The following is a 14,707-nucleotide window of genomic DNA, read 5'->3' on the forward strand; positions in this document are numbered from 1 at the left end:
CAAAAAAAAAAAACAGAAAAAAAACATGGAGTCCACATTTTAATTCACCCAAAATGCTGTTTTACCTGCCTCAATAGGTGCTGCTGTTTTGGTTAGCAACAGATTTACTTACGAACCCGGATGGGAAAAGGCCATTCATTTATTTGAAGAAGGACACACGGCATCATTTGCGATGGCGCCACTATGTGAGGAAATACGGCCTATTAAATTCGAGGAGCAAAACAAATGATTAAAAAACAAAAAACAAAAACAACAACACAAGCGTGAGATGAAGTAGCAATGATGAAAAAAAGTCATGAAAAAAAAATGTGCTTTTACCAAAACATGAACTGAGAGAGGTAGCTTTTTCGAACAAACAACACAAAAATCCAAAGACCAAACCTGCGGACTTTTTAACAAGCGCGGTTAATAATAATAATAATCGTAACACCAAGTTTGGTAACACGCACAAACTAAATCCCATCGCTGCCGCGGCACTTTTGAAACGTACACACACACACAAACAAACACACTGCTTCATCACGCTGTGCAACGCATCTTTGCGACCGGCGACGCTCACGAAACGCGGGGGACAACAACAACAAAAAAAGATGAGGTCACAAAATGAGGTCATTCAAGTAATGAAGTGAAAAGGAGGAGATGAAACCACAGAGAAGTCCGTTTATCCGTCGCCTTATTGGTCCCGCCCCATCTGTCAATCACTCCAGCAGTCCAAATCGGCGATTCCCGCTTCCTCTTCCTCGGATAACAGTGATGTCCCGTTCGTTTGCCGGGCGCTTGGCGTTTTTTCGGAAATTCGGGGAAAATAATCCGAAATCCCGCAGCCTTGGCGTGCAAGTCTTTTCACATTCACGTGTTAGGAAAGCGCCGCGTCGCCCCCATTTCCGACATTCACTCCTTCGAGAGCAGCCATTTTTGTCTTTCCCGAGTCCGTCTATTTTGTGGTTAGTATGAGATGAAAGAGAATATACGCGGATGGCGGCGGTTGTATTGCTGTGATTAAATGTGAATATAAAGCTCGACTGATATCAAACAGAAACTGTTGTCGTACGTGCGGTGATATATTGATTGATGATGGATGATGATGACGATGCAGAGCGGAACAAAATACAAGTCGGCCTTTTGGCGCCCGGAATCAGGAAGACCAATCAGAGGACGCCGACAAGAAAAAGCAGCACTGTAGCCCCGCCCCACAAAACCCTCCCCCTCCCGGCCAACCCACCATTCAGGTTCATCTACTGCATATTCCGATCGGATCAGCTGATGATTCTCAGGGGCTATCGGGAAAGACCAGAAATTTTTTTTGGTCCAGTTATTGTAAATGTGACTATCTAGAAATGTTTCTTTTTTTTTTTTTTTATGAGTGCTTTTTTTCAGCTTTGGAAAAGGTCACCACTCTACTGAATGCTAATCTGGTTAGCTTGCTCTTAGTTTTTTTTTGTGTGTGTTTTTTTTTGTTAGCAGGACGATGTGAAAACTGGTGATTTCAACAGAACTTTGTGAAAAGGTATAAAGAAAAAATTTTTCGGTATGGGTCTCTCTCTTTTTTTTTTTTTTACGACTAAATTACGACTGATATTCAAAACATTTGGGCCAAAGAAGAACAAAATGACTGTGGATGGTGCTCAAGTAAGGGGTGCCGATCCAGGAATTTTGTTTCGACATTTGCATCAATTTCTCATTGGAAAATCAAAAATCTGGAAAATATTGCAGTCGACTAAGTGCCATTCGAGCTAACGGCACCAAGGAGGTTCATTAGCACGATTATGAAGAATCTCGAAGTGGATCAATCAAAGAATCGTCATAAAAAAACGATATCAATAAAGGTGTACCATGTTTGGATTGTTTGGGCTTTTTTTTAACTTTCTTGTTAGCGTGATTACACAAAAACTATTTAATGTATAACCTGAAAATTTGGTGGACGGGTGGGGCATGGGCCAATGAAGAAGCTATTTCCTTTTCTGCCAGTATTACTAAATTGCTAGATTGGGAACTCTGGGAATTCCTCTGATTCTTAAAGAAAAACCAAGTACACAATTTGGTACTGATCCTGGCTGGCATGGCAGAGATCTACGCTCATATTAGTTGCAACAGCAACTACCCGAAACACAAAGTGTTTAGTTTTTTTTTCCAATAAACTTCAATCACATCCGTATCGTTTCCACGCGATTCGAATTTACTTTACAATTAATGACAAAAAAACAACAACGGGTTTCGAGATGGAAATTTCAGATTTTTGTCAGGGTCTGATAGCCCTTGAGAATCTGTCAACGCTGTAGCAGCAACACTTTTCCCTGCAGCTCGTGTTTGCATCACGAGGCGACCTGAAATGAAAAATAAACAAACCAACGAAACAAAAACACAGTAACACGTGTGCGGGTATGACCCGGTGATTCCGAACTAACGGCGGAGGACTTTGCGTCTCTGCCAGTCTTTCCCGGAGGACCCTTCCTTCTGTCGCAAGAAAAGAACGCGCGACGCTCTCATCAGTCTTTTGTCGCCTCCCATTTTTTTTTTTTTTACGCCTTAAGGGGATAACTGCCCCCCCCCCTCGCCCCCCCCAATACCTCCCATGTGGTCAGACGTAGCAGAGGTACAGGTAGGTCTTCTCGATGCGCCAGTCCGGAGGGATGTCTTCAGGCTTGTGGCCCTTCATGTGCTTCTGCATGGCCGACAGGCTGGGGCAGTACTCCAGGCAGATGGTGCATTGGTAGGGCGAGGCGCCGTTGTGGGTGCGCAGGTGCTTGATCATGGCCGAGTAGTCCCTGGATCGTTGGTGGCACAGCTTGCACTCAAATGGCTTCTCACCTGAGGGGGGTTGGGAAGCCAAACGTCAACTGAGGAGGAAGAGCAATTCATTTGCCGGCTAACACCAATGGAGGAGAACACCGACTTCTTGGTTAGCTGAGAAACCACGACAGCCACGACAGCGAAAAGGAGACTGAGGAGTGCGATGCTGCAGCGCAAACGCATCTGTCTGAACATTAATAATGTTGGAGTGTGAGCATCTCCGCTATGTACTTTACAAGGCGAGAAGAAAAAAAAATCATATCAGTGGGGAGACTTGGAAATTGGGCTGCTGCAGCAAAGCGGAGACTGTGGACTATAAAACCAGAACATAGTACAACATCACAAATTCATCACTTGGAATACTAACAAAGAACAGCGCACAGTATTGGTCTGATTTGAATTACTTTTTAGGGTTAGGAAACATTTTATCCAAGAGGAGATTGAGGGCAGTGAGAAACCAGAGACTGTGGAGAAAAAATACTGTAGCACATATGCATCAGTCAGAAAGCTGAACAATGTAGCAGAACGATGGCCTACCGTACTTACCTCTTAATAAAGAGCTTTTAACCGAGGGGAGAATGAGGGCAATTCACAGCCATTTTCACTGAAGCAACCCCCTTCACTCCCGGTTGTTTTACTGGATTTTGACTGATTTTGCAAGGCCCCACAGAATATTGTGTTCTATTACTATAAAAATGTGAAACCTACCAAAAGGAAGATTAAAGTCTCTTCTTTCATCAGGAAAAAACCCCAAACATGTTTCTATCTGTTTCTGTTTTGCAGCAATTAGCATTATAATATAGCTAAGTTTCATCATTATTCACAAATCTGTTTAGAACTGGGGAAATCAATTTGTTTGCAATATGGCCACAGTTGATCTCTTATACTCTGCTGCCACCTGCTGGCCATTTTTGTAATAACTACAATTGCTTCAACCGTTCTAACCTGCAGTAGAGAGGCTGCATCAAAGTGTTCTGTATGATCGAGCACAGAAAAACAAAAAAAACAAAAAAAACATACAACGTCTGTGGGACACTTAAAACATTTAAAATAGAACGCATTTATACGTTTTTGGGAGCAAATGACTTAAAAACACGGCGTGCCACAGCAAAGGGGAGACTGTGGAGTCGAACACTGTCACACTAACGCATCCTTACAAGGGCAACTCTACTGTATTTAGTTTGAGTGGTAGGGACATAAATTTTTGCCAAGAGTAGACTGAGGGGGAAAAAAACGAAAAAAAACTATGGTGCATGACAGCAAAGGGGAGACTATGGAGTAAAATACTGCGATACAAACACATCCATCAAAACGCTAATAAATGCTTGAGATTATGTCCTGTATTTACCTTTCAGGCTAAGGAGACAAATTTTTATCAAAGATGAGACTGAGGGAAGCACGAATGTGTCCACTGCAGCCAAGTAGAGACTCTGGAGTAGACAACACAAGTATGTGTTCAGCATTGTTAATAAACACAATCACAATAAATCCGTATGCCTCCAGCGCCTTTAGTCCACTTAGCTCATGCTAACAATGCTAACTAAAACAATGCTAACTGCGCTAACGCTGATGTGTGCGATGTCGAGGGGCTGATCCAATTTAAGACATGTAAATGGCGACCTTTCGCCAGTGGCATTTGAGGGTGGGGGGGGGGGGGGGGCGATTGCAAACGATCGGGTCGCCGCCGACCGTCTCCCAGACGACGCCCACCCGTCCGACAGCCCCTGCTTGACCTTGTTGACCGCAGCGAGGAAGCCAATAAGCGGAAATAGACGTCGGCCGATATCGATAACCGCACTGTAAACAAGGTGGCCTCACATAAGCGGCTGATAATGAATTGCAAATGACCCCACCTCTGAGTCCACACACACACCCACCCACCTTCCCCTGGCGGTATTGATCCGGCATCGGCTTGTGCGGTGGGGGTGGTCTCGCCACTTGTCGATGATTCATCAAGCGGCTGCCTTTTATGTGAGGTGGCCTTTGACGGTGAGCTTGTCGCTTGCTCTCGTTATCAGGCGTCGAAGCCCCCCCCCCCCCCCCCCCCCATAAAGGAGTTGGATGTATGTGTGGAGGTGGGAGCCAATTATTGGACAGGCTAACTTGATAGTGTGGCTTAACAGCTGCCTTACTGATAGGGAGATGGGAAACGTGTGGCGTGTGTGAATTCGAGGAAGGGTTTTCAAACTGGGGTCGGCGGGCTGCAGCTTGGCGGACTGTTGCAAGATCATTTGCGATAAATTACGTTATAGTGCTTAAAAAAAAAATAGTGGCTGTGGCTATGCCATTTTTGAACGTTTTTAAAAAGGGAAAAAAAGCTTGTTCAAAGCTACCTTTATTTCCTTATTAAACTTTGACTTTAATTTTAATTTATTATCACTTACACGATGAAAAAAGCCATATTTTTCATGAATATAGTGTCGTCCCATTATTTGGACAATAAATAAGTAAATGTCATTACATTTCCCATTACGCTTTGAAGGTAATATAATACAAGATAATGACTTATGAGAACAACTGTATTTTACGTGAATATAGTAATCACTTTAGAAAAAAAAAGAAAAAGATAATCTTTTCCAGAATGAAATGGCACATTAATTTGTTAAAATCTGACCTCATTAAATTTTGACTTTAATATCACTACTTTTTATCCCCAAAAATACATCTTTGTTCTTGTAAACAACAAAACAAAAAGTACTATTTTCACAACATTCTATTTTTTTTCATTTTTTATTTTATTTTACTTTTTTTTTTTTTACATTTTAACTTTTTTGTCTAGAAAATGGGGCAAATATTGAAATCTTCAAGGGATACTTTACTTATTTAGCCATTTTTGGCAGTCAAACATTAATATTTTGCCTATAATAAATTTTATATTTTCATTATTTTTCACGTACAATTAGTACCTTTAAAAACACATTTTGCAACTTGCTGTCGACTGAAAATGACATCACAAGGGCTCAGGTAACCAATCACAGCTCAGCTTGTGAATGTCACATGACCATACCTAGAAAACAGGAGAGCTGTGATTGGTTACCCGAGCCCTTGTGATGTCATTTTCAGTCGACAGCAAGTTGCAAAATGTGTTTTTAAAGGTACTAATTGTGCGTGAAAAATAACGAAAGCATCAAATTAATTATTAACAAAATATTAAATTTGTATTGCTATAATGGGCTAAATAAGTGAAGTATTCCTTTAAGGAATATCACTTACAAAAATGTCCCTGGAACAAAAAAGTTTGAGAAACCCTGAAATACAGGAATTGGTGTGCGTGTGCGTGTTTTCTGTGAGGAAGCGGCGAGGAAGCACAAGCGTCCCGGTGGGCTTCCCGATCCGTCTTAGCCGAGCTCCCTTTCTCGGCGGACGCTAGCTTATCACTGTGTCAACATCTTTATGGGGCTCTAAATATACCACGATCAATAGGCAGTCTTTGGAGACATTCATTTACTGTAGCGCGGCAACAAAGATATGCATCTGCTGTGTGTGTGCGTGTGCGTCTGCTGCCACAATGTGTGACAATGAATTCATTACCGGAAAAACTCATTTACACTCAACATTAGGGACACGTGCAGCGTCTAATGACATCCAAATACAAGAGCTGGATGGAAACAATTCAAAATAATTAAAAGAATTATGGATGAAAACAACGAATACACGTCGGAGTATGTCATGCATCTTTTAGTAACGGTTTCATATCCTCACAAGGTTCTGCTATTTTTGTTAGCAAGAGTTCAAACGTGTGAACAATATGAATCTTAGTTGAACCAATTGTCATTGTAGTTTTCAGCCAATTATGCTCTCGTGTGGCTAAATTATAAAGTCAGAGACAGACACAGCTCTTGGTATGCTATGCTACTTAATACATGCTATGCGAGCATGTTACCATTTTATCAATTGCCATTAGAAAAACTACTAACGAGAAAAATATTTTATAAACCTATCAAACAGCGTTAGCTCATCCTCTACTTTGGTTGCTATCTTGTTATGTGTTAGCGCACCAACTGTTAGCATGCTAGCTTACTAAATGTTAGCATAACAACTGCTAGTAAGAGCAAACGTTTATAAATCTCTCCTCAGGTTGCTATCTTGCTATGTGCTAGCATTCTAGCTAATTTGATCCAATTTTCATTTGAAATCTGAATACAGGTTAAAAAAAAAAAGAACAAAAAAGGTAAACACCTTATCTATTGGGTTTAGTGTTTTGCTACTCTAGTTGCTAGCTTACTAAATGTTTGCATAACAACTGCTAACAAGTTAACATTCATCAGTCGTCATTAGAAATGGTTTAAAAAGTATAGAAACATAAAAACTCCTTTTGCAACTTGAGGTGCTAGCTGCTTGTCAAGGTCTTTTTTTTTTTTTTGTAATACTCCTTTGTAGCAACAGTACTTCATGTGAATGCCGTTTGGTTCAGTCACATAGCTTGCACAAAAGTAAACAATGCAAGTTGTAGTGTTTACCTGTGTGCACGCGGTAGTGGGTCTCCAGCTGGTGCTTGAGGCTGAACTTCTTGCCGCAGCCGTTACATTCGTAGGGCTTCTCCCCCGTGTGGATGCGCTTGTGGCCCTTCAGCGTGCTCTCGTCACGGAAGCAGCTCCCGCAGAACTCGCACTCGTACGGGTGGTCCCCCGCTGCAAAGTGGCCAGGTGGACGCGTTAGTTCTTCAATCAGGCACCATTCTCATTTATTATTATTATTATTATTAAAAGTGTTATGTGATAGTGGGTCTCATTTGCATGCTAACCGCCTCCAAAGAGTGTTTCTACGCCCATGGTAGGGTTTTTATTTTTGGTACTCTGCTGGACACTAGGAATTGCATTCATGCTGGGCTGCTTTCACATGTTGATATTTTTCCAAACAAGAATCGCTGCACAATAGTTTCAGTTGACAAAAAAACAAAAAAAACAAACAAAACAAAACTGCCAGAATATAAATTTTCTTTGTTTTCTGCCAGCTCCTCAATAATCGAGCAGGAAAACTTTCTGAAATACACATTCTTAACTTGGCCATGGTATAATTTGTTTCAGAGAGTGAATGAGTGAATGGAAGGAGCTTGGTTACATTAAAAACAAAAAACAAAAAAAAACAAAAAAAATCATGTGCATGCTTATGGTCTGCACAAATCAAGTATGAACCTTTTTGGCCACAATTCCTATTCGCTAAGGCTCTAAGAATCCAGGAAAAGCCTACTAGAACATCTGAACTTTTTTCTGAGGCACTTGAAATGGTGGCTGCTGTGTGCCAACTCCCATTTAACATGGGTTTGAATGTGACTGATTAATTCTGAATACAGCCACATTTCAAATAATATGAGGGTGTGCACACTTTTGCAACCATATATTAGTTATTTTTACCCGCCCTCTTGAAAATATTTTTTTTGTTCATTTGGGTTGTACAGCTTAAAGTGTCACAATGTTGAAAACAATCTTTGATCTAACTTTTTTACACCACAAAAACTTGGCATTGGAATAGGGGTGTGTAGACTTTTTAGATCCACTGTACAACCACCCCACCTTGTGTCACATCCCCCAGTCAAGTAATGTGGCTATTTATTAATGCATCTCAGTGAACGCTGCGGGTTTTAAGTCTCCATCAATGACCTATGCCTTTCATTATCTGCCTGTGCGAGCGGCGACGTGCCGCCGAATAAATTGCATTTCTCGTTATGCCCGCCGCTAAGAGACGATCCCAGTGCCCGCCCCGTTGCGTTATTTAAGGCCTTATTGTACGCAGACGGGCATGCTGTCGCACGCAGACAGGCGGGGATGAAAGACGCACTTTAAATGCCGATCACATTCGGGCCGCGCCGGCGCTTGTCGCGGGAGACAACGCGCTCAAAAGCGACGAGCTCGCCTGTAATGTGACGGGCGCTCGCGCGTGTGTTGAGGATCAATAAATGTGACACTCCTTATTTGTCCGCATGAAGTTATCAGCGCCTCCTGCTGTACGCCGAGGGGGCGCCGCGGCCGCGGCGGAGATGGCCATCCATCAGCGAGCCCGGCGGGCCGCGCGCCACGCCGGCGGAATAACAATGCGCCTGGCATTCAGCCCGCCTTTAATTAGGCCGTCGGATTGCAGCGAGCGAGCGGGATGCTAATGTGCGAGACGGCGACGCTCGGTGGTTTGTTTACGCCTTAATTCCGTCCTGTGCCATTTGCAGGAATATACAGGATTAAAAAAAAATAACAGAGAGCAAAGTGCAAGAGCAAGAGGTTATGATAATAATAAACAAGAGAATGCTCATGATGCTCAACTCAAATGTGGTCGAGTAGAAAATGGACAACATGGTACAAATAAAAGAAAGGATGAAATGCTAACATGTTAGCAGATCTAAATTTCACTTCCTCCTTTGATTCCTTTCCAAATGTTCCTTCTACTTTTATGTCACTCAAGCCGCCGTTAGCGCCTCGTTATGTTGTTGCAATGAACCAGAGGATTCTGTGAGTTGAAGCGCCAGGACGAGTTAGTCTTGCATTTCACGCAATAGAAGATAGCAAAATAAATGACAGATAATAACTAACTATTTGGTGTTCCAATGAATAAATTAAAATAAATATTCTATTGAATAAAAAGGAAAACAACGTATATTGATTAATTCGAGATAGTCAAAAAACAGGTTTTCATCATGATTTCCCCCACCCCATATAAGTTTAAATTTTTTTAAACCATTCACTCATTCACTGGCAGCCATTTTCAGTGAAGCAACCCCCTTCGCTCCCGGCTGTTTTACTGGATTTTGACTGATTTTTGCAAAAGAATATTGTGTTCTTTTGCTATAAGAACATGGAACCTACCAAAAGAAAGAGTATCTTCTTTCATCAGGAAAAAAAAAAAAAAAAAAGTGTATTCGTATCTGTTTTCGTTTTTCAGCAATTAGCATTCAATACAGCTAAATTTCTTCATTATTCACTTCCTGTTGAAAACACTGTCAAAAAGAGCTTGTTGTAACATGACCCTAGCTGATCTCTTATACTCTGCTGCTACCTGTTGAGCGTTTTTTTTTTTTTTTTGTAATAAATACCATTACTTTAAGACACCTCTTCGTGTCAGAAGCTGCATCAAAGCCAAAAAACATTTTTTTAAAAATGTATAAATACGTTTTTGGGAGAGAAGGACAAGGAAGTATTAAAAAACATATATACACGTTTTTGGGTTTGAATGAGTTAATAATGTTGTGAAAATAAGACTTCAAGCATGGCTGTTTCAATATGGGAAACGTACACCAAGTGCCATTACCATTCATTATTCTAAAAACGAGCACTATAATAAGCTAGCAGAATGAGTAGAGAAGGCGCTAACACTGACTCAAATGCTAATATATTGTATGCTAACAATTAGCGAAATAGCAACCTGAGCAGCAAACATCTTAGAATGGTTGATGAGGATTTTACATTTTGCCTAGTATACAGATACTATGGTAGATAAAAAAAAATAGTAATAATAAACAAAATAAAACATAAGATACTATGGTAGCTATTGTTATGCTAACATCTAGCAAAATAGCAACCTGAGTCGGACAAAGGCAGCCTTCCTGTCCATCAGCATTTTGCTAATTGCTAAAATGCTATATAATAGATAATAGCACTTACATGCTAACATACATCAAGGGAGACAAGAGTTACTCTAACAGGATTTTCTTTTCTATTTTGTTCTTTTTGGAGGCAGCATTCATAAGGTATCACTTCATCATTTGCTATCATATTGAAAATCTCATTTCCAGCAAACGCGACGGGGAGCCACTGACCCGACTGCTACTTTCTCTCTCTCTCACTTTATCGCTATTTGTTTTCTTTTCCTATGTCTGTAAACTTTATCAGGACACACTCAACAAACTCACTTTTGGATTCTTAAGGAAAAAAAAAAAAGAAGTGTGATTTAGTGTGGTGTTGCATCTGAAAGCCGTGATTACTTACAAGCGGATATCGTGTACAAGAAGAGATAAGAACGTGAGGAGAATAACGTGCATTCACTCGGGACTCAGTAGACAAATCATACTTTACACAACACAAACAAATAAAAAACAAAAAGGGAACAAAAGGGGACGTGGATTTTTTTTCTTTTAAATTTTATATATGAATAGCGCCTATGATAACACGTGTACGTTAATGCTAATGCTAATCTGTGCTGCCAACAACACTCAATGGCGTGTTTCATCGTTTGTCGTCTTTGACGAGTCTTCTCTCAGCCAAGTAATGGGTGGAGAAACACAATATGTATGTATGTTCCAACAAACGACATCAAATGCTAACATGCTAACTGTGTGCATCGACTTTAGAAGCAATTTGTGGGAAAACAAATCTACAATTGAAGACACATTTTTGTTAATGAAATAAAAATGAAAATCCTTAAAAGTCCTCGAGTTAAGGCGCACTTGACCTAAAGCTTTTCGACGGTTACGCCTGGTCCGCCATTTTGGCCGCAGTGTTTCCCCTCGTCCGCTGTTTAGCCCTTAGCTAGCCAGTGCTAGCGCTTGTGCACTTGTGGGAGTATCTTTGGCTTTTTCGCCCTCTTTTTTTCCCCACATCATGGCCCCAGAGAAGAAAGCTACGTCTTCGGTCAATGTTGGTCCAGGCAAAAGATAAGTGATTACCATGGAAACGAAGCTAGACATCGTAAACTGATAGATCGCAGAACAGAGACACCGACTTGGGCTTCAGTCGGACAGCATCTTTTTTAAATAATTTTATTTTAATGTATTTAATTTTTTTATGCAAATTATTTTGATGTAAATATTGAGTTATAGACATAGGTCAAAATTCGGTCATTACGGTAGCGTAGAGCTGCCAATGTGGAGTAAGCAGTTTTGGCTGGCGAGTATGTTCGAACATACTCGCAAACATGTTCGCACGTATTGAAATATATTCGAACATACTCGCAAGTATGTTTGAACGTGTTGAAAAATGTTCCAACGTATTGAAATACGTTCGAACATACTGGCAGGTATGTTCGAACATACTGGCAGGTATGTTCGAACATACTCGCAAATATGTTCGAACGTACTTTTAGGCTACATGCTACAAAGTTAGCTGCATACCTTCCCATAATGCCACGGGGCATTAATTGCGCATGCACGAGTGAAAAAAAATGACAAACCTAAATCATGCACGGCAGACATAATAAATAAAAGTACGAATAAACACTGTCTTTTGTCTCTTTAATTTTCTAATGAATTGGTAATGTGACCCAAATGCCTAAAAAATGGGGTTTTATTTTCATATTATTACATTTTGTTTGTACATATGCGAGTATGTTCAAACATATTTGCGACTATGTTCGAACATATTTCAACACCAAAAATGGCTAAATAAATAAGTAAAGTATCCCTTTAATACTTAGTGGCTTTTTTGAGTGACGAGCTGCCTCCTGGTGGCCAGGTTGGGCACACCAGGAGGAGCAGCACAATGAAGTGAATTGTTAAAATTTGCTATTACTTTTTTACTACAATACAGAGTAAAATATGTTATTATCATACAAATGTTATTTATTTTTTTTCAGAACAAATGCGTTTCCATTCATTTCAAAGGGGAACGACAATGTCATGGAAAATTGGCGGAAGCTCCGTTTAAAACTGCTTGCTGGAAAATTTCTCGACAACCAATCCCCTTGCTTCCTCTCTGGAAACAGCAGCGGGGAGGCCACAGATGAGGGCACAGTCAGCTGGAACCGCATCACATGGCCACTGGACCCATGGGTGCCCCTGGGCATCGCCACCTGCGTCCCTCCTCCTCCGCCACCACACACATACACACGAAGCCTCTCATGTGACTCCCCAGTGCGGAGTGCTGAGGGTGGCGATGCCCGAGGGCATCATTGGGGGGGGGGTTCCGGTTTGTGTGTTCATTCTGTAGGTTTTAAATCACGGGCGCACGGCCACAGCTGATTTATTTGCTCGCTCAAATACAGCTGCGAACACAAAAAAAAAAACATGCGGCCCAACAGCAAATGGTCTCGCGTCCGCGCACACACACACACACACATGGGCACAGACAGTGAACAACAATGGAATATTAATGAAGGTCTGCTGTGTAATGTGTGTGTTAAAGAGAAGGCACAGCTGCCAACACTGTATAATTGAGCGCATGCACTTGAAAACCTTAATGCGCTGTGCATACATGCAGTAAAGCCACAAAAAAAAGAGCAAATAAAGCTAAGCGTGCGTGTGTGTGTGTGTGTGTGTGCGTGTGTTGTAGACTGCGCAGGTGGTTGGAGGAGAATAAAGATGGCCAGATTAAGATGCTGAAATAAACACCATTAAATTCCACGTCTGCGAAGCCGCACATCCAGTGTCACGGCTCTCGGCGGCTGCGTTGCGGAGATAAGGCGGCAGGCAGGTAAATGAAGCACGCGTAATGAATGTGCCGCAAATAAACAAACAAATCAACTTAAAAAAAAAAAAAAACAGCTTTTTTTTATTTGCCGGCTTTTACCGTTTGTCTCTCCGCACACGAGAACGCAATCCTCTCGGTGCTTATGTTGATCGGCCGTTCGAATCACACGGAGAGCTCACGCAATGATTTTGTAGGATTTCATACGGAGGTTTGTTGGGAAAACTGCATAAAAAAACAATAAATAAAATGACTAAAATATTCAATTAAAGAAATATTAATATTCCTCAGAAATTGTGTGCTTCAAGAAGTCACAATTTAAAAATGTTTTACAATGTTAAAATTTAAGATATAATACACATTTTTCATACAAACCTATGCAAAACTGAGTCAGTTCTAGATGTCTTACACAAGTCAAAGTAAGCTGATGAGTCTTCTTCACCTGACGACTTGCGTCCATTTCCCTGCCACTCTTACGAGGCGCTCCCCCTAGTGGCCCGCCAAGTCATTGCTCAATAAGTCATGAACAAATGGAGCCGTTATAGTGGCTGTACATGAACTACAAATATCGCGATACTTGCATAGGCATATTGATAATCTATCGGGAAACAAAGTATCACGATTTATCTCGATATTAATATATCGTCACACTCCTAGTATATATGAAAAAAAAAATAGTGAATGATGTTTGAGGCTATTTGCTGGATTCCAACAATATGGTAAAATGATAAATATAAAAGCATTATTTTCCAATTTTCAAAAAAAAAAAAAAAGCATTGTGCTATCATGTTGCTAATATACTACATTATCATACAGAATACAGTCAATATCAATATATTGTAAATTACACCACCATAATATTACATATGTTTATTTTTTATTTTTTATTGAATATATAAACAAACAAGTAGCAGAAAAAAAATAAAAGTCATGACAGTGAGTGACAGTTTACATGTTCAAAGGGAGTAGGAAGAAGTTGATAACTTATCTAGTCCTGATATCACAGTATCATGATATCATGTCATACTATCATGATATATCACAATCGGTATTATATCTGAGCATAACATTCAAATATGTCACATCACGATATAGTTTCAGGAAACAGTATGGTGATATATGACAGAATCATGATATTGCATAATATCAATATCATATGATACACAATGATCTTGTATCATGACATTTCATCATATTATCAAGCAATCACAATATATCATATCATATCACAATATCATTGGACAGTATCATGATATTTTCTCACACAGCTTGGTACCCCGTCCCTTCAGACGTGTTTGGCCGCTCCTCTTATTTGTATTTCCGGCCCCCCAAAATGTGCCGAAGATGATAAACTTCAAAGTGCATATTAAGAGGGAACGCCGCGTTCCTTTTCTTTTGCCGCAGGGGTAAAACGAGGACGTATTTCCCCACTCGCTAATCCGCCTTTTCCTCCTCCCCGAACACAAGTTGTATTTAAACGATGCTCTCATTTTGTGATTTAACACCCGACCAAGCATTTCCAGCGACATTCGCGCCGGCTGGGCGGGCAGGTACTGTACAAATCCACCCCCCCCCATCTCACCCCCTGCCTC

The 14,707-nt window shown here is 40.8% G+C and overlaps 1 protein-coding gene across 1 annotated transcript in view; it reads right to left on the minus strand.

The window, feature by feature from the left end:
* Positions 1-2,578: 2,578 nt before the first annotated feature.
* zbtb16a (zinc finger and BTB domain containing 16a) overlaps positions 2,579-14,707 on the minus strand; it is a 153,309-nt gene continuing 141,180 nt past the window's right edge. The window contains exons 6-7 of the mRNA XM_077504978.1: positions 7,251-7,421; positions 2,579-2,808 (exon numbers count right to left, since the gene is read on the minus strand). Coding sequence (XP_077361104.1) covers positions 2,579-2,808; positions 7,251-7,421 — 401 coding nt within the window. The remainder of the gene's footprint in view (positions 2,809-7,250; positions 7,422-14,707) is intronic.

Source organism: Festucalex cinctus, chromosome 18 (assembly GCF_051991245.1).
Source record: "Festucalex cinctus isolate MCC-2025b chromosome 18, RoL_Fcin_1.0, whole genome shotgun sequence".
NCBI classification, from domain to species: domain Eukaryota; kingdom Metazoa; phylum Chordata; class Actinopteri; order Syngnathiformes; family Syngnathidae; genus Festucalex; species Festucalex cinctus.